The following is a 23,486-nucleotide window of genomic DNA, read 5'->3' on the forward strand; positions in this document are numbered from 1 at the left end:
AGGATCCATCCTATCTGAAATGCCACCCAAGATAAACATTTGCCAGGACTCCAGTGATGGAGAATCCACATCCTCTCTGGGCAACTGATTTCAGTAATGGAATATTAGAAAGCTCATGGTCGGTTTCTGCATCACTTCTGTGGTGATTGAGCAGCTGCACTGAACATACTGAATTTTGGGTCGTCTGAGGAGGACATGGGACACGGTCTGGGGCTGAAGTAGGCACAAAGAAGAGTGTTAGAAGGATAAATTCTAAATGTATTTGTGTGTGTTTCTGTGAAGATCAGTGCAGATGTATCTATTAATACATACATATGTATTATGTACCTACAGAAAATATAGGTACCTGTATAAAAACCCATTCATACACTGTCAGCCCCCCTCCCCTGTCCCCTAAAGCTTTAAGAAGCAGCATTTAAGCTTGAAACTCTGAAACAGCTGAGAAATGAGAGCCCCACAGCAATCAAAGCGAAACTGGGTTTGCACCGTGATTCATCTGCTGAGGACTGGAGTAATAAACATGCATAAAACAATGGCAATTTACTCTCATATTAACAACTGTGCTGTCAAGGCAGCAAACCTTTTAAACCCATAAAAACCACCTTGCTGTGAGAAAAACAGGGCTACCCAAGGGCATTCCCTTTTCCCGAGGATGTGTGGAGAAATTCCAATTTCGAACTTGCAGATGAGTAAGAGCTTTTGGGATAACTCAGCCTACGTATAGTTTGACTTTTTGTTTTGGTTGGTATGTGCTGGGTTTAGGGCTTTGGGGGGTCTTTTCTTGTGTTCCTGTCAGTTTTCTGAATTTCAGACACCTCTTGCAAAGTTTGGGAATGGGAAGTCTCCACTGACAAGGAGAAAGAACATTCTATTCCTCTCCTAATGATTCCAGCTGAAGCCTCCTGGCCATAGATGGGGCTAAGCTTTGGGACCTTCTCTTTCCAAAAGCACTCTCCTGCTACATCTGAACTCAAATTTCTGATCCATTAGTTGTTCTGTCAGGTTTTAAAGCAACCGTGGATCTGCCAGGGGAGAGGAGAGGGGTTTGAACAGGCAGTGCTCTGTCTCTCAGCAGTGCTGCTGCTGCTTAATTATGGTCACATTTCAGTGAGATTTATGAATCATCTATAGCCCTCAGGGAATTATTTTTTTTTTTTCCATCCAGAAAGCAGCAGCTGTGGAGGAAAGAAGAGTAAATATTCAGCACAGGAGCTGGATCGGGCCTTGATCTTTTGTGAAAATCCCAAATGATTTCTTTTAGTGAGATTTTTAGCCATGGTCAGCTGGACTTCCATGGGCTGAGTCCCTCCTTGCCTCAGACTTTTTGAAGGCAAAGGAGAGAGGTGAAGAAAGTCCAGCAATCTCCAAACTCTGTGAAATGTCCTACTTGAGGCTGTATTATAAAAAATCAAATCGGAGATCTGGGCATAATAAATGCCAGGTAATGTTCTCAGAAAATGCATAAAACCTATTTTTGATGCCTCCACCCTTCCCTCAAACCTCAAGACATCTGTTATCCACCAGCATTACACATAGGAAATCTTTACATTTGGGCAAGTTTGGTTTATTGAACTGAATAGAACTGAACACTTTTGCTATAAACCCTTTTTTAATGGCCTCGTGGGACCTCAGTGTAATTTACAATCTCTGATTTGTCCCTCCTGGCATCTTGGCAGGACTCTGTGTCCCAGGATGTCACAGTGACTGGGTGGTGTGGTCCATCCTGATCTGACTTTTGGTGATGAGCTCAACCAGAGTAAATATCCTGTGTCCTCTTTTCCCAAGAGAAAAGGAGGGATCAGACTTTCAGTTTATGTCTGTTCTTTGCCCAACATTTACTTCTGCTGCCAGCTCCCAGCCCAGGTCCTTCTGATCCTCAGCCAGTTTTGCACATCAGGTTTTCTGTCCTGTTTCCTGACCTGCGCAGATGTCTTGGACAGCCTGGAATGGCTCAGATGGCATGAAATGCCCATATTCAATCCAGAATTAATTATTTTTTTTCTCTAATGGAATTTAAACATGGCTCTTACACGGACACCTCACTGGAGTGGAAATGTTTTAATCCATGAGCTGAATCCCACAGAAGGTACCAAAAAAACCCAAACCTACTTGTCAGTGACCTTAGTGTCACTCTGTGTGATGTGAGTCTCCAGGGAGGGACCCTTAGGGGTCTGAAAGTGGAAACAAAAATTGAAACTTTTTCACAGGATTGCTGAAGTTTCTTGGGAAACCTCCAGGCAGCTCCCAGTCCCAGCTACAATCCCTGTCCTGTGAAAAGATTGTAAAAGTCAGTTTATTGAGGGGATGGTTTTCAATTTCTGGGTGGCGAAAGAAATTTCCCAGCAGGAACTGGCACACAGGGATGGCCAAATCCTGTGACCTTGATGACTGAATGTGCATTTGGGACTAAACTTAAGTTTTCCATTTTTTTTTTTTATTTTTCCCTGTGGGCAGGGAAATGCAGGATACAACTGTGGCATGGAGGAAGGGGACACAGAGAAGGCTGGACCTTCCCAGAGCCTGAGTCATTCTAGCTGAGTCCCCTCTCTGACCAGGGAAACTTCAGAGGAATAGAGGGAAAGAAAAAGCCAACAGTGAAATATCCCTTGAAATATCCTCCCAGCTGACAGCAATTGCTGCTTCAGGGGTTTCTCAGCTCAGAGATTATATAAACATTTCCAACAGCCCTTGATGGGTTTATCTGTCACCAAGGCACCTAATTGCTCTCCTAACCCCTACAGACAGACTCAGTATCTCGTGGTGATGAGTTCCACTGTTCAAAAATGAGCCGTGTGAAGAATTACCTCGCTCTGTTCATTTTGATAATTGGGTATGATATCACTTAGGTCTTGTACAATGAGAAGCAGTGAACACTCATTCACTACTTGTCTTCTCCCCACCACTCCTGGTTTTACAGACCTGAATTCTCAGTCATCAGAGTGCCCTTTGATTTAAATGTTCTTTGGATGGAAACTATCCTGTAACTTTGATCCATTCTAAGTCCAGTCTATCCTTCTTGAGCTGATGAATCAGAAAAGCAAACAGCAGTCAAATTCCATGGATGTCACAGATGTATTCAGAGATGCAAAGGTATTTTCAAGGTCATTCTCCATCTCTTCCATTCTCCATTTCTTCCCCCAAATTCCCCAAAGTAATTTTCACCTCTGACTGCTATCAAATATTGATCCAGTGTTTTCATGTTGTATCTCCTTTTGATTTTCTCTTTTGCCTTTCCCTTTCCTGTCTCAGATATGCATCATATACATAAGAATCCCAGAATGGTTTGGGTGGGAAGGAATCTTAAAGATCATTTCATTCCCACCCCCTGCCATGGGCAGGGACATCTTCCACTAGCCCAGGCTGCTCCAAGCCCCATCCAACCTGGCCTTGGACACTTCCAGTGAAGGATTTCTACCCAATATCCAATTTAAACCTTCATTCTAGATGTGGCTGGTGCAACACCTTCATCCCTATGTGTCAAGAAACTGAGAGTGTCCTCTCCTGACTTGCATTTATCATAAATTCTTCCATGTGAGAAAGATTATCCTTGTGAAACTGCAAAAAAAAAAAAAAAAATTGAGAAATAAGCAAGAGTGGATAATTTTCAGGTTTTTCTTCCTTCCTCCTTCATCCCCTAAAACCCTTGTTTAAAAAATCAGACACAGCAACAATTCACAGCAACGTTTTAGACAGGTTTGTGCATGTATTTGGTACAAACAAACAAAAATATGTGCATTCTGTTTCATAGAGCTTACATCAATCTGGCAGAATCCGAAACACAAAACAGAAATACTCTGGCTAATAAATACATCTGGGGCTGAAAAATAAAAATCTATACATAAAAAATTCCAATGTTCTGCTAAAGAAAATGTACACTTATATACACACTGTAAACAATAGTAATGCAACCCAACTGCAGCCCAGCTCAGGCTGATGGGGACTTTCCTTCCCTCGTGGACTTGGGAGAGCCCAGTGACAGAAAAACTCATTTTCCACCCTCAGCTCTTGGTTCCTTGGAGCAGCAAGGTCTGACAATGCAATTGTGACACGGAGCCAGTGCAATGAGGTGGGATCTGACAAATAACCGAGGTGCAGGTGCTTTGGGAAATGGCCTGCCTGGCAAATTTGCAGGAACAGGGCCACTCCCTCCGCTGGTCACACCCTTGTGGATTCAGGGAAGTCTGTGGGATCGGACTGAATTTACGTCCTGAAAGTCTGAGCCTGTTTTTCCAAACTTGGGACAGCTTGGAAATTAAGGCATTCAAGGAGAAATGCTCAATTTCAGATACTCAGGTGATATTTCATACAAGATTTTCCTTCCTCCCTGCCAGCAAAGACAGCCCTGTCTCCTCTAAATGAAGCTCTGCATGAGCAGCCTCAGAGTCCAGTCCTGGCACTGCTTCTGATGCAAGATGCCAAATGAAATTTTGGGGTGAAAACCAAGTATTTTGCCTGAATGCAGCACAGCAGAGCTCAAGGCTTTCCTACAGCACCTTCCAGGGCATCTTTTGGGGCCAGATCAAATACAGTGAGTAACTGAGCCAGAATTTGGGCATTTTTGTGTGTGTGTTCTGTCTGTGCTTAAACATACTTTGTTTTCTCCCTTTTAGGTCTGTAAAGACTTGGGATGGAGAGGCAGCAAACCTCCAGACTAATCTTTTTTTTCCCCTTCTGGCAAAGCTTTCAAGGGGCTGGAGGCTGTAAATGTAAATATTTCAGTACTGGAAAAAAAAAAGGAAAAAAGAAAAAAGTGTATTGAAAAGATCAGGGAGAAGTATAAGCAACAATGCCAACTCGTTTATGGGAATGCACTGCTTGCCAACATTTGCTAAATCTTCATTTATAGAGGGATGTTTGCCCATTTGTAGGAGAATGCCTGGTATTTTGGGAATGGCACATATATATAAACACAGTGACATGTGCATGTCTGTCTGTCTGTCTGGTCATGGATGCATTCATGGACTGTACTCTCCCTTGTCCCTTCTCTGCCGCATCCCCAGTGCCTCCCACCAGGATCCCAAAAACACCCAGGAAACAGTGGCAGCTGCAGTCCTTACACTACAAAATGACTTTTCATGTTGCCCCATCATCACTGTAAGGTCTCACTTCCCTTCAAAGCCAAAGAAACAGGGGAGAAAAATATATTTCCCCACAGAAGTTCCCACAGGGTGTTGGGAAGTTCCCTGCTTTGGTAGGGCAGAGTTGGCAGCCTCAGGCTGGTTTTGCAGATGCAGGAGAACATGCAGGTAGTTGTGAGTCTGAGTTCAGTGTAAGTGCTGGGATTTGCTGCTGGCAGGAAAATATCTGGACAAAATCTGCTGGTATTTGTGCAATAATTGGTCCAGTTTGGAGTCCTGCATCAAGTAAAGGGTGTTGAGACAGGGCCAACTCCAGTATCCTGTCTCAATATGCACTGCACAAAAGAGTAAAAAATAAAAAAGTCCAACTTCCCTCCTGTTTTGTTTCCCTTTAAAGCAAACCAGAATATCAGAAAGAAAGGTGACATTTTCCCTGCTGTGCCTGGTCGCCTTTCATCTTCCTTTGGCAGCCACCCTTAGTGGGATGAGCTGGATGTGCTGCAGGCACTTTCACGAAAGATTCCTCATGGGTTCGAGGGGCAGTGCTGATGTGGAGCAGGTTCCACCCAGGACACGTTCCATGCCGTGTTTCCACCCCTCAGGTGTTCACATTCCTGTTCTTTAGTTCCCTGGCTTGAGGCACCTCACTTCAGATCCGTCCTTTGCCTCCATCACCTACGTGTCTCCTGCTAATGGCTGAACCTGATGGTCGCTCCTTGGGGCTCATTATCTGAAATTTGATCAAACCACTCTGAATTTTGAACCAGTGCCTGCAGTCCATGGCCAAGTAGAGTTTGGGTGACCATTTTGTGAGCTGACTGGCCAAGGTGGGCTTGTCATGGCTTCAGCTCCTTGAGTTTCCCAGAGGAACCCGCAGTGCCCTCCTGAGAGGTGCTCACACTCTGTGAGCAGGGAAAAACCACACCTTTATTGTCATTACTTTTGACCATGTTAGTGGACAAAACCAAGGCAATTGTTGGCAGCCACCAAAGGTTTGATGTATCAGGCATGTGGGAAGCCCCTTGGGAGAAGGGTCGTGAGTGTGACCCTTCCTGGGGAGAAGATCCCTCTACTCAAGGGAGCTCCAACTGCGCCTCAGCTCCACTTTAGCTTGGACTCTATGGGCAGTAGAAATGCAAATTTCCGAACTCAGCCACCCCACCTTTCCTGAGCCACAGCACAGGCTGGCTGAGGACCTGCATCACTGAATCATTAAGGTTGGAAAAGACCTCTTGGATCATTGAATCCAACCACTAACCCAGCACCACCACATTCACCACTAAACCATGTCCCCAAGTGCCACATCCTCATGTCTTTTGAACATTTTCAGGGATGGTGACTCCACCACTGCCCTGGGAAGCCTGGTCCAGTCCCTGACTGCCCTTTGAGTGAAGAAATTCTTCCTAGTATCCAGCCTAAATGTTCCCTGGCACAACTTGAGGCCATTTCCTCTTGTCCTGAGTGAAGCCCCTGGGATGCATTTTTCTCCTGCATTTTTTGAGAGAAACAACGAGAGCAAAAAGGGGACAGGAAAGATTGGGGATGATTGACACCTAAAGGAGCTGGTTTCTCTGTGTGTCACAGATGGATGTTCACTAAAGCAAGGTGGATTGCAAGTGTTTCACTGGAAAGTGAACGGGGAAACGGTTCACAGGATGGAATGAGAGGAGAGAGACCTGTACACCCCTTGGCAGCAGTGTACACACCTGGAATACTCCTCTGGCCTAAAACCAGGTGATGTGGAAGGGGCAAAGCTGTGGCCACTGCAGAGATGATGACTGAGAGTTGGGATCCCTCCACCCTGCTTGGGAACACCCGAGTCTGCTCTCCCTCCAAAGCCAAGGCCTTGTCTGGAGCTCCTGTTCAGGACCTACAAGCTCCCAACCCACCACATAAAGGATCAACTGCCAGCTACTGCTGGGCAGTGTCCTTCCTGGATGCGGCCTCTGGATGGAAACATGACCACATGTACTAAGGCAGGGTTGGCAACTTTTGGGATTCAATCTTTCCGTTAGATTTCACGGTGGTGTTTTTAAGGCAAAGGAGACATCCTGGTTTCCCTTAATTGCACAGCTTCTTCCAAAGCCAAAGACGACCATCCATGGGAGGAGATAGCTCTTGCCTTGATGGGTCTTGACAGACCTTCCCCTCCTGCTGTGGCTCGTTAGAATGGGATATGCCATTGGCTCTAATTTGAGGAACCCATAATCCCACAGAAGGGGCTGAGCTCCACGTGGGGGATGCTTGGATAACCTTTGGGCAACTGCATTTAATACCTGATTGCTGCTTCCAGCCTGCCTGACAGACCCACAGGTGGTATCCCTCCATGTTTCTGCTGGATACCTCTAAAGAAACCATCGACAGCTGCCCCAGAGGCTTCAAATATCTGTTTCTCTCAGCCCACAGCAGTCTGTTAAGTCATGGGTTTGGTAGTCGATGGTTTCCGTGAAATCATGAGGGATCCCGATCGAGACAGACTCCACCTCTGTCTTGTAGGTGGCTGTCACCCCCCCTTTGCTGGAGCCACCCCGGATTTTGTTAGAAAGGCTGTTCATCTTCTCCTTCAGCTGGGTGGATGCTGGTTTCTGGAAAGGGGTGAGCATTTTCCAGCCCTTGAAGCTGAGTGTTCTCCTCTTACTGGCTCTCTCCTGGAAGGAGGAGTTAAATATGAAGGAGCTGTTCAGGGTGTTAATCCTGGGCCTTAGGTCTGTCTCTGAGTCCTGCACTGAGCTGTTGATGGAGGCCCCTCTCCAGTGGTGGTCGTAGACCCTCCAGATGGGCCGTCTCCGCCGGTGGCACTGGCACTTGAGCAGCCGGATGAATGCGCGCTTGAACTCCTTGCTCGAGCACGGGTAGATGATGGGGTTCACGCAGCTGTTGAAGTATCCCAGCCAGAAGATGATCTTGAAGACGATTTCGGAGGGCTTCAGGGATGGGAAGAAAGAACCTTGGAAGAGATTAAAAGAAACTCGGTTAGAGGAAGGGGAAGGGTGTGGCAGAGTAAGGCGATAAGGGTGGTGGTCAATCCAGTCTAGGGGAGGTGAGGTGTGTAGAAAAGTGATTCTGAAGGTGTGGTGGTGGTGAGACCCTGGAACATTTCTCTGGTTTCCCAGAGAAACTGTATCTCCTCACCCCTGGAAGTGTCCAAGGCCAGGCTGGATGGGGCTTGGAGCAACCTGGCCTAGTGGAATGTGACTTTCAGGTAATTTGTCGCCTCCAGACTTACAGACTTCAGCATAAAAGTATGGATACAGCCCTGCCACCTGCACTGAGAAGAACAACACCCCTTCACCTCCTCCTCACACGTATTTTGGGTCATCAGTGTCACACACCCTCCGTTCAGATTTTGTGGTGATGCTAAGGGGAGCTGTTAAAGTGGGCTCACATAATATCCACTGCCCCAAAGCTTGTCCTTGATTCTTTAAAACGCTTTTGTGCACCTGGCCCCTCCTTAGGTTTTTGCAGAGTTTCCCTGGGGTTTTCTTGGTGAAAAGGCTGGAGGTTTGTTTTCGAGCCAGAAGATGTCAGTGTTGCTCCCACATGGCCTCGACACAGCATTCCCCACTTGGATCTGAAATAACTTTCTGACTCAGCCTTAATTTCTTTTAATTTTAGCTCTGGATGACAAATCGTGCCACCATGTGACTGAGCATTAATTTGTATTTTAGTAAATAACATTAACTCCAGATATCATTATTATTTTCCCCTGCACTCCTAAGCCTGATGTCAAAACAGTAAAACAGGTGCCAGGAGCCAGGAATTTGTGACTGACACTGCATAAAAGCTCCCCAGGCTGTTTGCTGGAGGAAAACCATCCTCCAGGAAACTCAGAGAACTGGTTCCAGCAAAGCTTTCATACACCCATCCCTAAAAAGTGGAGAAATTTCAGCCAGACTCAACATTAGGTACGTGGGCAGCTCCATCACGGGGATGTGGGAGAAGGCAGACAGATCCTAGCATTTTATGGTGGTTGGGCAGGGAAAGCAGCCTAAATATCTGCTGAAGGCCCACCCAAGGTGAGCTGGAGCTGAGGCTGGCTGTCAGTGTGTGCCGAAGGGGGCATGGAATAAGGAGAGTGAGCAGGACTGACATCTCTGTGCTGGGAAGACTCAGAGCCTTCCTGGAAATGAAAGCATTTGCAGCTTAATGAGCAGCTGCTGGTGGTGCAGTCAGTGGCTTTGGATGGAGCAATGATCATGGAATCATGGAATGGTTTGGGTTGGAAGGGACCTGAAAGACCATCCAGGCCCATCCCCCTGGGCAGGGACATCTTCCACTATCCCAGGTTACTCCAAGCCTTCTCCAACCTGGCCTTGGACACTTCCAGGGAACCAGGGGCAGCCACAGCTTCTCTGGGCACCCTGTGCCAGGGCCTCCCCACCCTCACAGGGAAGAATTTCTTCCCAATATCCCATCTAACCCTGCTCTCTGGCAGTTTGAAGCCATTCCCCATTGTCACATCACTCCAGGCCCTCATAAACAGTCTCTCTCCATCTTCCCTGCTGGCTCCCTTAACACAGGGCTCAGTTGCATAGAGGGAATGACCCCACCTTGGCTGTTTTAGATTAAAGGAGTTTCTTCTCTTGGGGACAGTGCTGAGGTTTTACAGGTTGGTTCTGGGCTGCTGGAATCACCAGATTTGATTTCAACCCCATCAGAAACACCTCCCTGAGCAACAGCCAGGAGCTTTGAACACCCCAGTGGTGCTGGGGCCATCCCCCTTTGCCTTCCACGTAGCATCTCCTCCATTCTTCATCCCACCATGGCTTTGACCATGCCCTTTTTCACAGTGCCCCCAACCCACCCCCCTGGACCTACAGGTACCATGGATGCATCCAGGAATGGGACCAAGGCAGGTGAAGGACTTCACTGAACGTATAATCCTGTTCATTCCCTTGTCAGGGAGTGGTTTCCTGCCTCAGTTTCCCCACTGGAGAAAGGGTTAATTACCATGAACTCTTCACAGTGCTGCTGTGAACCCTGTTTGCAGCGTGCTCTGGGTTCTCAGAGGAGCTGCAGCTCTATGGAGCATTTTTTAGCTTCAAGAGAGAGGAAACGAAAACAAAAAACTATGGTAACAAAGCAAATAAAAAGAAGGGTCTCTTTTTAAATTCAACTGGTAATTACTGCTTGAGCCAGGCTACTTAAGAGATTGGTGCTTGCCTAAACAGCCTGATGGTTGCTAAAATAATAATTTCTATCTGGTGTTTAGCAGTTCAGTGCACAATGCAGTTTCTGTACTACGTGCTTTGTCTTTTGCATCCAGATAGAAAACACAAATTGAAAAGGAAAAGAAGCTATGAATCCTCTGAATTTCAGCTTTGGCTGGTTTTCACCCAGTGAGAACCTTGTGTACATATGAAGACAAGGGGCCCATTACCATCCTCATTACCATGCAAATAAGCATGGCCCTTGGAAGGGACGTGTCCTGAGTGCATCCACAGTTTCCTCATTTCCTTGCCCTGGGATGAACAGAACTAGGCAGGGAGTCCCCAGAACAGCTGCTCTGCACATGTTGGAGCATCAGAATCTTCTGATGGGCACTGAGAGGCTGCACATAAGAGGATTTGAGGGGTCTTTTTTAGGGATTGTGTAAAAAACTGAAGAAATCAGCTTTTGCTTTCATATACACGAATACACAACAACACTTTGAGGGTTTTGGGCTGGGCTTTGTAACATTTCCTATATAAATAAGTCAAAGTCAGTACTGAGTGATGGACATTTGAAGAGCTCAGGAAACACAGAAGGATGTGTCCAAGGTCTAGAAATAGAGGATGTGAGTAAAAGAACAGGAACAGCAACACAGAGTGATGCACCAGCACTTCAGTCTGTTATCTCGGCGTAAGAGCAATTTTTGGTGATCTGGCCCCAAAAGCATCAAAGCGAGGACAGGCAGCATCAAAGAACAGGAAGAACAATTTCTGTCGGATCTGTGTCACAATCCAGCAGGGAAACGTGGTCTTGTTTAAAGAGGAGTTTTTGCTATGCACTCAAAATCAGCCCTCTGGACACCTCTCCTGGGCATCCAGCTCAACACCTCATGGGATGAGGGAGGAGGAGATGGTGACACCCAATTCGGGGACATCCATCAAAATTTATAATAATAATAATAATAATAATAAGCTCTTAACAGGCCATTTGGGGACTTTATTCCTTCCATCATTTTATAAAAGATCATCCCACGTCTTGCAAAATCTGAATCTGATAGAGCTGGATCAGGGCAAGGGCTGTACGTCCTATTGTAATTCTAAACAATTATCCTCAGGACCATTCAGAAATTAAGAATGCTGCAGGTGAGCTCAGGAAAAGCCTGTTTGAACCTTGCAAAGTGACTGAAGCTACAGACTAAATACGATCTGAAAATTGAACTTCACTTTTTTGTGGTGCAAAAACTGAGCCAATAAAGTACGTGCTCATACTTGTATTTTTTTATTCCTAGTTAATGTCACCCTGGTCATATTTGGGGAAAACCAGGCAGGTAAAAATCTCTGGAGCAGTGGGGATGCTTCCCAAAACTGTGATGCTCTGTGATGGGTGGCAGTGGATGCAATCTCCTCTTCACGTATCCAAACACATATCCCGTTTTTTTTAGCTTGTTCGAGCTAACACAATCTCATGATTTTTCCTTGCCTGCCCTTCCCCACCCTGCCCTCCCCATGACTCACTGGAAGGTGATATCACTTGGATTGTTCGGAGAGTTGCTGGTCCCAGTGTTCACCGCTCAAAAAAATAAAGCAAAACAAGAAAAAAGAAAAATGCACCAATGCAAATGGAGCCAGTCCAATCTAAATTCTGGCCCTGGCTCCCAGTGTACAGGCAGAATCCATGAGCAGGCTTAGCTGGCAAAAGCATCTTTGTTCTAAAAGGTCCCAGCTTTGCAGCATGTCCTGAATAGTCCGTGGCACAGAAACGCTGCAGACACAAGGGCAGGTGGGAAAAACAAAGGGACAAAGTCATGTCCCAGTGCTGTCCCGCCATGAAATTTGAAATGCAAGGACCAGCAGGACTGTTCAACACCGATAAAGGTTGCTGTTGCTTGGTGTGAGCTTTGTATCAGGAATGGGCTTGCAAAAAAATAGGTTTTGGAGGGCTGGACCTTATAGGTGTCATCACAGGAGAGGGAAGGTGACACCTTCCACAGGAGGTGGCAGGTGAGCAGCTAAGAGGAGGACGTGGTCATCTCACAGCAGGTTGCTCAGCTGTGGATGTCCCTGCAAGCAGCAGGCTATGAATGGTAAAAACTGATTGGCCAAACTCATGGAAAATTAAAAAAAACATTACCAATGTGCAAACTGCTCTGTTTTTGAGTTGGGAAGCTCCAGAAATCCATAGATAGGATTAGGATTGTGGTGGGGACAGGTGTCCCATTGCTTGAGCATCTCCTGAATGTGGCATCAAAAGTTTGGGAGAGGATTGAGGACTCCCTAGGGATGTATCAGAGCAGCAAGTCCAGAGAATTGCAGCTGGTAGAGAAAAAGCCCTGGCACAGGAGGTACCACAGCTGCTCACTGTGGGTCCTCCTGGCCAAAGGAAGTCAGAGAATCATGGAATGGTTTGGGTTGGGAGTGATCATAAAGCTCATTTCATTCCACACCTCCCACTATCCCAGGTTCCTCCAAGTCCCGTCCAGCCTGGCCTTGAACACTGCCAGGGATCCAGGGGCAGCCAGAGCTGCTCTGGGCACCCTGTGCCAGGGCCTGACCACCCTCACAGGGAACAATTCCTGCCCAATATCCCATCTACACTATCCCAGTTCCTCCAAGTCCCGTCCAGCCTGGCCTTGAACACTTCCAGGGATCCAGGGGCAGCCACAGCTTCTCTGGGCACCCTGTGCCAGGGCCTCCCCACCCTCATATTAAAAGCCCTTTTCCTTGTATCCAACCTAAACTGACTCTCACTCTCTTCCTTCTTTTTTTCTGACTCTCACGAAGTAAATGAATTAAATCTGGTCCAAAGTAATCATGAACCGCCCCTTTCTGCTCAATACCCAGCTTGCATGTCTCTTTGCCAGCTCCTTCCCAGGCCCTCATGATGGACAATCTCCGTGATGCAGCTGCCAAACTATGGGAGAATGGGCTGGATTTCAGCAAGGATTTCTCCCAGTGTGTGGGACTCAGATTCTGACTGGTCTTTCCCGACCTTCTCCTCCTCCTCTATTAACCACCTCCACTGGGTATTCGTAGGCATATCAGGGTCCCTAGAGGGTTAACACCTCCTTGGTGTTTTTTGGAGTGATGAGGGAGTTCACTGCCCTCCTAGGATGGATCCAAAAGCTGCTTGGCCTAGGGAGGAGGACAGCATGTTCACAGCCACTCAAGTGTTTTCCCTGGAGGATGATGGCACTGGGATATCGGGTGGAATTCCTCAGGCCTGTCAGCCCTCCAGCTGATCCCATAAACAATGTCACAGATAAGCAGCAGCTTCCCAATGAAAGCCCCAATGAGCTGCCTGCATGTCTCTCTGCTGCCTGTGTGTCCAACTTCTGCATCCTGGTGTGGCCCAAAGAGAAGCAGGGAGAAGCCACCACTCTCCTGACCATTGCAGACCTTCTAGGCAGTGTTGTGTTCCAGGTCATGGTTGGAGAGATGCTCCTCGAGAGCCCCTGACCATGCCAAAGCCCGTGGTGGGGTGTGCAAACCTAGTGTGTGGGGTCCCTGTGGGGAGGGAGGGAAGCTTTGGGTGTGATGGAGATCAGGGAAACTTATGTCTGGCAGTGGTGGGGAGATTGCAAAGGGAGGAGAAACCAGTCAAGAGCTCTGAAAAACACCAACACTTTCAAGAAGGCTCCCAAATTTGAGATTTGAGTGTGGTTTGTGTGTCAGCAAGAGGAGGATAATGCAGCAGAGCCTTGTACTGCTCATTCACTGTCAAATTCATGGCCCCCAAACCTGTCTCCGAACATTTAGGAGTATGGTTCTAGTGATGTCCCCAAAACTTTTCTCTAAGGTGCTGCACATCAGTAGGATTTTGACCAAAATTGCCCTTTATTCCCCTCAAATATTGGAGATTTTCTCAGAGTTGTCCTAGGAATTTGGACCACTGGTGGGAGTAATTGCTGTGAGGATGTTTCTGAGGCATCACACTTCCTGAAAAGCATGGCTCTTGTGTGAAACACCTGAGTTCAGGCATCTGAGCAGGTCCTGGGGCTCCTCTTACAGTCAATAGCTGAGAGGGCAGATTTTGTGGTGAGAGTGGAGTGATCCATCTCATCCTGAGTGTAAGTGTACCAGGTAGATGGATCACACCAGGTTTCAGATGGTTGGACTCAGACTCCTGGCTCAAGGGCAACCACATCACGGGCATCCAAGGTTATGCCTGATTGATTTCACACTGAATATCATGATCACCTGGTGGTCTGATCCTCTCTGAGAAGCTGCCAAAGCTTTCCATACACCAGTTTCTCCCCTGTGGAGGACAGGGCTTTGATCACTGGAAGAATTTCACCAGTGGAAGGTGAAGTGAGGAGCCACACAGGTTCATCTACACTGTTCCCTGACAGAAACCTCACAAGTCATTTCAAAGATTGTGAATAGTGCTAATTTGCTTAGTGTGGCCCAGCCAGACCCCTCCAGATGAATTTGGTCCAGGGAACAATTCACTCCAGAGCCCATCCTCAAAAGAACATAAAGAGTTGACTTTGCAGCCCCCCAATACTGCCCCATCCGACTCTGCTCCCTTAACTACCTCCATATGCCCTGGTGCCACATCACAGGGCCTGGAATGCAAAGCTTCTGCTCCACACTGCAGATCCACCCTGGTGGGCTGCCACACAGCACCTCCTGCTCTGCCAGAGGTCCCAATCTTCACAAGACAGGAATTATGTGGTAGGACCACAGGAGCACTGCATGGGGCACAAGACAGGCTCTGGGCAAGATCCTATAAAGTACTTAGTCTGCTCTGCTCTGCTCTACAGCTGTTGCTCTGGGGGCTTGAGATCATAAACTGGCTTTCTTTTCCCTCTTTTTTTTTTCCCCCACATTTTTTTTTTCTTTTTGACAGTATAGCTGCTCTTAGTTAGTTTGATTGTAGTTAAACTTGTAATTTGCTGGATATCATTGGAAATGTGCTTTTGTGATATGATTATAGACAGGTGAGGGGGCCCAAAGAAGGTTCAATCATACAATCAGGGAACGGTTTGTGTTGAAAGAGACATAAGGATCATTTAAATTCCGCACCCTGCCATGGGCAGGGATACCTCCCACTACCCCACGTTGCTCCAAGCCCCATCCAACCTGGCCTTGGACACTTCCAGGGATCCAGGGGCAGCCACAGCTTCTCTGGGCACCCTTTGCCAGGGCCTCACCACCCTCAAAGGGAAGAACTTTTAAAAATATCTAATCTAAACCTGCTCTTTTTCAATGTTAATCCATCCCCCTTTTCCTGTCATTCCACGATCTTGTAAATAGTCCCTCTCCATCTTTCTCATACACTCCCTTCAGGTACTAGAAGGCCAGAGTTAGGTCATCTCAAAGCACTGACCCTTCATTTGGGGACTCGTAGCTGAAAACAGCAGCAGCAAATCTCCAAAAGGTCGTTTCATCCATTGCATCCTCCTTACAAGGACCTGGATGTCCCATGCACAAAACCTTCTTGCTCTGAAAGGAATACACCACACTCCATCTTTCATGAGGGATATCTAAAGAAGAAAGTCATGCTTTAAACAAAGGAATAACTCAGGAATTGTGGGCTGCTGCTGCAAAGGGATTGATACCAAGGTCTGTGAGGAGAAACTGTACCAGCAGCACACAGTGGGTACCATCAAAAGAATCTCTGAGTGGTGCATCTTGTCTGACTGGATTTCTCCAAGGTTTTCCATATGGTTTTCCACAGTTTCCTGGAGAAACTGGCGCACTCTGGTCTGGACAAGTGGGTGGGGAACTGGCTGACAGGGCACACCCTGGGAGAGGTGGCAAAAAGCTTCTTCCCAAACAGGCAACTTGTCACTAGTGGGATCGATATCGCTCCCAATGCTGTTTAATATCTCTATCAGCAACCTGGATGATGGGATCAGGTGTATCCTGTTGAATTTTCCCGGTGATACCAAACAGAATGAGGAAGTGGACACTTCAGAAGCGAGGGCCACCCTGCAGGAACACCTGCATCAACACAGGCATCACCATCAGAGATGAAGAAGGAATTGTGCTACTCCACTCACTGTGTTCAGTTTTGATCCCCACCAGGTAAAAGAGATGTGAGCAAGCTGGAGAGTGGTCAGGAAGATGATCCAAGCACTGGGAAGCTGCCATGTGAGGAAAGGCTCAGAGAACCGAGCTTGGTAAGTTCTTGAGAAAAGAAGTCTGGGGGGGAGGTTTTATCACTGTGTAGTTACAAACGATTTGTAACCCTTTTCTTACAAGGAGTCACCTGGAAAAGATGAGGGGTCATGGGTACAAGTCACTCCTGGGGATATTCCCATTGCACGTAATTTTTAACCATGACAACTATCAGCCATTGGAACAATTTCCCCAGGGAAGTGGTGGATTCCACTTTTAAGATTCCGCTGGACATGGTGTTGGACCATCTTGTCTAGACTGTGCTTTTCACAAGAAAAGTTGGACCAGATGGTCCTTCAGGTCCCTTCTAACCTGGTATTCTGTGATTCCATGAGTTTTTCCTGCTTCTTGATTTTTAACAGAAGCTCTGTGGACTCTGCTCAGGCAGGATGAGGCAGAGAAAAGGGAGAGAGATTCTGAAACCAGATCTGGGCTTGGATACTGCAAACCAAACTCTGTAATAAATCTTTTAAATAGTTAAAGCAGTGCTTTTGTGAGAGAATCACAGAATGGTTTGGTTTGAAAAGGACCTTGAAGACCATCTAATTCCAAGCCACGCCCTCAAACCAAGCTGCCCATTAACTCACTTCAACACTGCCCTGCCCTGGAATAGTCTTTTTAGCTGTTGGTTCATCCTCCAAGAAGAACGGCTGGGCAGCAGATTCAGGACACAGAGAACGCTCAGTAAAGCATGGTCAACAGGAAGATGGACTTTGAAATTAATCACAGAATTAAAAGGAAGACAAAGATGTAGGCGTTTGACATCTGACTTTTAGTACAGACTCTCTTAAAGGTAATATTTTTGCAGTGTTCCTTATGCTTGGGAAAGATATATATGTGTCCAACTGCCTGTTCCTTGATTCACAAATAATATCCTGACTCCAGCCCCAAAGGGGACTTTAAAACAAATCTTAGAACCATGAGACTCAGCAAAAGGACATAAATAAAATTAGGGGGGAAAAAAAGGCCAAGATTGACCAGTCTGGCAAATCCAAAGGGAGATATCAGGAAGGTTCTTATTTACCGGATGCAAATGAATAAAAAAAAAAAGAGTCTCCTGAGAGAAGGAAACCGAGCTTGGGCAACTGAGCTGCATGTCAAGAGCTCTTGTCCTGCTGTCTGAGCAGGAAGGAGACTGGAATCCATGGGCTGATGTTGGAGTGAGCACGGCAGAGATTCGTGTCTGGATGGTTCACCAGAAGAAACATGCTCAGGGCAGCCTTTAAAAGAAAATTTCCATTTGGCTTGGGATCTGAATGAACACAATGGCCTTGTGGGGCTGCTAAGCTCCCTGCAGGGCAGTGCAGAGCTTGCTCAGAGAGGAGCATTCCCGGGGCTCTCCATTCTCCAAACTGGAGCATCCTGAGCTCGTGCTGTGTCTGAGCCCGGGAATCTCTTTAATGCCTGATGGCATCAGAACACACCTCCAGGAAGCACAGCCAGGATGACCAGCTTGGGGAAGGGAAACATTTACAGACAAGCTGACTTGCTGCCATGTCAACAGGAAAAAGTCATGGGTAGAAGGTCTCATGGGCAAAAAATCCAACTATAGGCATTGATTTTACATGGGCAGTGGTAAGACGAGGGGAAATGTTCTTGAACTGAAAGAAGAAGGATTTAGATGAGTTACCAGGAAGAAATTCTTTGCTCAGAGGGCGAGGAGGCTCTGGAACCACTTGCTCAGAGAAGCTGTGGCTTCTCTCCATCCCCGTCCCTGGAAGTGTCCAAGGCCAGGTTGGACAGGGCTTGGAGCAACCTGGGATAGTGGAATGTGTCCCTGCCCATGGTCAGGACTAGAATGAGATTTTTAAGGTCCCTTCCAACCCAACCCATCCCATGATTCTATGAAAAACTGTTAAACCTCAAATTTTTTTCTGGCTGGCTCCCTTATGGAGCTAGCTTTCCTTGAAACTCTAGTTTTCCATGAACCATTTACCAAGCCTTAGTGGACTGCCAAGATCTGGGGAGCATGGTTGGGGAATTACTGTTCCAGACTACTCCTTGCACTTATTGACAGTGGTGCTTCGTGGTGAGCCCTCCAGCTTCCTTCTGCTGTGCAACTCCTTTTAAAACCTTCCTTAAACTTCCCTTTGCAAGGAACTGTTGTTCCTTGGTGGCTTCTGCAAACACAAGTCTGCCTTCCACTCACCTCCAAGATAAAATGTCCCTTTTCTATCAAGCTGCCTCCTCCACTCTGCTCAGAAACATTGGGAATATGCATTTTTTCCCAAATGAAAAGGTAAGCTTGGGAAATCCAGTAGAAAAGGAATGGAGAGGAATGATTCTCAAGCAAGCCATCCAAGTCTTGGAAAAACCACTGTGTTTGCTGGGTCGGGCCCAAGACTACTCTTTGTTTTTCCAACTCAGAAGTTCTTTTCTCTGCACTTGGTTTTCTAAGAATGTGAACTCACCCGCCCCGTCCTGTTTACGAGCTCGTAAATATGTAGATCAGATTTGGCTGCAGGGCAGGCCTTGGAAGGGCTGAATCCTGCTGGGAATACATGGCATTTTATGTACAGCGAACCCAGATCCAAGCTGCACAGAGGAAAAAGGCAATTTTTCATTGGGACCAACCCAACTCAGGAAAAAAATTTGTACCCAGAGCAAAACACAAAAGTCCTCACTTCAATTTGAGGGTCAGGGTGAGCAGAACTCACCTGGGGCGGGTGAGTGTTTCCAGGACCTCAACACAGGTGACACCACTGGTCTGGAAATCGGATCCTACAGTGAGAGGGTCGCTGTGGTGGCTGATGGCTGGGAAAGCTGGGCAAAACTCACCAGCACTGGGATGTCAATGTTGGGAAAACACGGAATTGAGGGGAAGTGTGGGAGCTTCCTCAGCGCGGTTCCACTGTGCCAGCCCCGAGGGCTTTTCTGTTTGTATCAGAACTGGGCAGACAGGATGTCACTGGCCTGAAGCCTGGCACTGCAGCCCGTGTCCCCTCCCAGAACTGCCAGCTCTGATGGATGCTGGACAGCATCCTCCAGAGAGCCACACCGCCAGGCCCGGTGCCATGGCGTCACGGAGGAAAGGGTGGGGGGAAAAAAAGGATGGGGGAGGTGGATATTTTCAGCTCTGATGAAAAATTGTGACTGGTTTCGCAGGCTCAGGAGGGGGTATTCAAGACCAGCCAGCCAGCTTCTTATTTCTTTTCAGGCTTGGAGGGGAAAATCCTCCAACGCCTGCCCTGTTTCCGCACTCGGCTCCAAGGCACAGCCCTTTTGGCTTTAGCTTGCATGGAAAAACCCAGTTTCTCATCGCTCACTTTCTCTTTCTTTATGTTTTTTCCTGCGATAAGAAGGGAAACTTAAAACCCCAAACCATATTTCCGTCTTTTCCCCCAACCTGGAAATATTCAGGGGAGATAGCAAAGAGTTGGTCTGTCTCTCCCCAGCCCTGAAAGACATTTTACAGCTGATATGAAGCTCTAAAAACACTGCACATCAAAAAGAGACATCTTCCTCTCTCTCTTCGAAAACAATGGCTAAGTGGAACTGAGCTCCAAAGATATATCAGGAGTGGTGAGATAACAACATCCTCATGACTCCCAACAGTTCCTGAAGCCTTTAGCTTGAAGGGATGAATTCTCCTTTAAAATGCTACATTGATTGCCTGTGAAGGACCCCTCTTACTCAGTCCTTTCCCTCATCTCCACAGGGAAGGTCATGTCATCTGTCTGATGTGACCACAGAATCGTGGAATGGTTTGGGTTGGAAGGCACCTTAAAGATCATCTCACTCCAACCCCTGCCATGGGCAGGGATGCCACCACTAGAGCAGGTTGCTCTTATCTGGTTATTCAGCTGTGACACACTTAAGCCATATATTTTGACACAAGAGGCAAAAATTGGGTGCCTGGTTGTCTTATCCATAGAGCTGAGCCTGGGACAAGCACAGAGACCATGATGAGAAGGACCAAGAAATGTGGGAGCAGACCAACCATCCCATCATGGTGGTTTTGTTAAAGCTTTACAGCCACAGGGAGTTTTAAGGAGGTATTTCAGGTGAGGGAATGCAAAAAACATGCTGTGTTTGCCTGGTTTAAATGCCTGAAGAGGGCAGTGGGATCTCTGCTGAGGAGAGATGAGTGTCTCAAAGTGTCTCATTATGGTAATGAGGCTCTCTCTCCACTGACATGCTTCCTGCTCCATCTCAGCCCTATCCCTATTTATTTTTTCATTTCTGAACCTGAAGGGAAGGGATGAAGATTTGCATTCCATTTTCATGGCACTTGGAGTACCTCCCATGAGATTCTGTCTGCCTCTCTTCCACCTTTTTGTTGGATAAAGAGGTCTCTTTGCTTCCCTTGCTCTTCACTCACTGCTCAGAAATATCAGACATGGCTCATAGGGTACTCCCCCTGCCTTGATATGGCCTTTGGCTCCTGGATATGCTAATTTTGCATATTTACTTCTCATTCCAGGCAAGTGACTCTAGGTAGGCTTTCAACCCCTCCTTGAGAAAGTGCTGCTTTTGTGGACAACCCTTATCAAGAAAGGAATCATCCCAGGAAATTATTATCCTCTCTTTTTTTCCATCCTCACCAACTAGTTCCTGACTTGCCACCTCCCTCTTAAGAGACTTTGATGGGTTTTTATTTCAAGTGAAAAAAATAACATCACGTGTAAATGGCTTGCTTGTGCATTTCCACCAGCAGCACTGTCTAAAAGCTGGGGGGATTCTGGGGGACACAGGGGAGTCTGTGGGGATCCCAGTGGATCCCCAGGGTGTCTTGGTCAGAAGATCTTTCATCAGAGTTGTTCAGTCCTATCTTTGTGCGATGAATTTAAAGCTGGGTAAGAAGACTCTACTCTTGTTTCCTTCAATGCAGATCCCCTAAAAATTGCCTCCAGATATCCAAAGCACTGAAAAGAGCAAATCCCCTGGCAACTGAAGCCATCTGTCTCAGACAACACCAGTGACCTGCTTCTTCAATATTACCAACCTGTTTGTAATTAAATATCTTGTGGTACTGTGTGAAGCTGATCCCTAACATAAAGGTTATGGCACAGATTTTAAAGGCAGTTACACGCTGAACTGTCTCTCATTAAACTCATGGGCATTAAGCATGGAAATACCTTCTGAACATGAAGGTTCCCAGCATCAACCCCAGTACTGCATATATCAGCAATAATGTCAGTTCTGGGTCAGTATTTGTGCTCACCCTCAGCAGTAGCATGTGGGAATATTTTGGTTAAATGATTCGTTGGAGGAATGTTTTTCCTTCCAGGAACAAGTTGATGACTTGCTCTTACAGTCACCTCCCCCACAGAATGGCTGTCAAGGCTGTCGGCAAAAAGACAGGTGTGATCCACCTAGGAGCAAGATGTCATAGGGAATTAATCATAATATCTCATGCTCAGATCATAAAAAAGCCAAGAACGGGAGCAGATGAACCAGATCAAGAAAGACTGAAAAACAGAGGTTACTCATATGGAAAATCACGTCCCTTTTCTGTGCCCACAGAGCAGAAAAGAAGCCAAGGAGACAGAAGATGCTCTGAGGAGCTCTACGAGGCAACACAAAGGTCTGGAAAACTTGGCTTAGACCAAGAGATTAAAGAGTCTTCATGTATTTGCATTATCCAGGAGAAATTGAAGTGATTTGCTCACACTTTGTGGTGAAATGCAGGAGAAGTTGTTTCTGACAGCAAACATATCTTTAACCTAGCCAAGAATGGTGGAAAAATTTAATGCCTTGAAGTTCTAGCTAGATAAATTTACTCTGGGAAGAAAGCAGTCATTTGTAATAGCAAGGATATAAAACAACTAGGGAAAGTGTAATGGAGGCAGGGATTCTCCATTATTTGCAGTCCTGAGTTAATGCTGAGTGTCTCTCCAGGGAGAAAACTTTTCTTTGTGTTATGGGGGGGTTGAAAAAAATATTGAATGAGCTGCTTAGGGCTGCAGGTGTCCGTGAATCACTGCAGACAGTCGGAGCAGTCCCTTCAAACCTTGCAAACTCCATCTCAAAACGTGGTAGGTCTTGAATATAAAAGAGTTGTAAAAAGTATCCTGACACAGAGAACTTCAGACATGATAAGGGCAAGAACTATTTAAGAAACTGCTTGTCTGCTCCAGAAACTGCTGTAATTAGGAATAGCAGTGACCTTTATTCCCTGCTGTAAGATCTTTCCCTGTGTTCCACACGTGTGCTGTGATGTCTGCATTCTATGCATTTGATTGCACTTGGAGGCGCTGACAGTGAGTCAAGCATCTGTGTCAGGGGGTTTAATTTGAGTATAATGAAGGTTTTGCTTGTTGGGGATCATGTCAGCATTTAATTAATTACAATGAACTACACTGTTGATATTTGAGAGCGGCCAGTCTCTCCGCGCTCTCATGTCCAGAGCTAATATCCTTTGGTGTGCCAGTAATTACCCAGAGCAAACAAAGCTGGGAAGAAACAAGAACTGCAGAGGCCTTTCTGGGCCCTGCCTCTCAAAGAAAGCTGCTGCAGCTTGCTGACACAGATGTCAAGGTCTGCAAGGACCTTGTGAATGCCATGAGCAGAGCCCCGAGCCAGCTGGGAGCAGTCATTCAGGTCCCAGCAACACTAAAGCTCCATTTTTTTTGTGCTGCTGAGGAAATCAATGTGTGACGTTGAGGGTAGATTGGATATTGGGAAGAAATTCATCCCTGTGAGGGTGGGGAGGCCCTGGCAAAGGGTGCCCAGAGAAGCCGTGGCTGCCCGTGGATTCCTGGAAGTGTCCAAGGCCAGGTTGGACAGGGCTTGGAGCAACCTGTGATAGTGGGAGGTGTCCCTGCCCATGGCAGGGGGGTGGAACAAGATGATGTATGAGGTCTCTTCCAACCCAAAGTATTCTGTGATGATCTTATGAGATGCTAAAACTGCTCTGCAGCTCTGGGAACAGCTGTGGGGAGCAGCCTGGGGTGTCCTTGTGCTGTTGGATATCTGACTGCTGATGCAGCCTTGTAACCTTGGAGTGGTTGTAAGGACCCCACCAAGGAGCTGGAAAATCAGATGTATTGATGGAAAACCTCATGAAAAAGAGCTTTTCTAATAACACACCTTTCCTGATTTTCCACCTCTCAGTCCAGCAGAGAATATGTACAACCAAGATTAAGAGAAGTAAAAGCCCTCAAACAACCAAAAAGGCTTATTATAAATAAAC

The 23,486-nt window shown here is 46.8% G+C and overlaps 1 protein-coding gene and 1 long non-coding RNA gene across 3 annotated transcripts in view; one reads left to right on the forward strand and one right to left on the reverse strand.

Annotated features, from left to right (window-relative positions):
* The window catches only part of LOC108448675, a 40,856-nt gene that overhangs the window by 14,258 nt on the left and 3,112 nt on the right, over positions 1-23,486 (forward strand). Inside the window, exons 2-3 of one of the 2 annotated variants that reach the window (XR_001864640.1) lie at positions 16,243-16,353; positions 21,818-22,968. This is a non-coding gene — a long non-coding RNA (uncharacterized LOC108448675). Of the gene's footprint in view, positions 1-16,242; positions 16,354-21,817; positions 22,969-23,486 lie in introns of those variants that run through there. The other variant, XR_001864639.1, reaches the window with a different exon arrangement.
* ADRA1D (adrenoceptor alpha 1D) overlaps positions 6,365-23,486 on the reverse strand; it is a 38,587-nt gene continuing 21,465 nt past the window's right edge. Inside the window, exon 2 of the mRNA XM_008639870.2 lies at positions 6,365-8,025. Within this exon, the coding sequence (XP_008638092.1) occupies positions 7,457-8,025 (569 nt within the window). The 3' untranslated portion in view covers positions 6,365-7,456. The remainder of the gene's footprint in view (positions 8,026-23,486) is intronic.

This window comes from Corvus brachyrhynchos, unplaced genomic scaffold (genome assembly GCF_000691975.1).
Source record: "Corvus brachyrhynchos isolate BGI_N302 unplaced genomic scaffold, ASM69197v1 scaffold166, whole genome shotgun sequence".
Lineage (NCBI taxonomy): Eukaryota > Metazoa > Chordata > Aves > Passeriformes > Corvidae > Corvus > Corvus brachyrhynchos.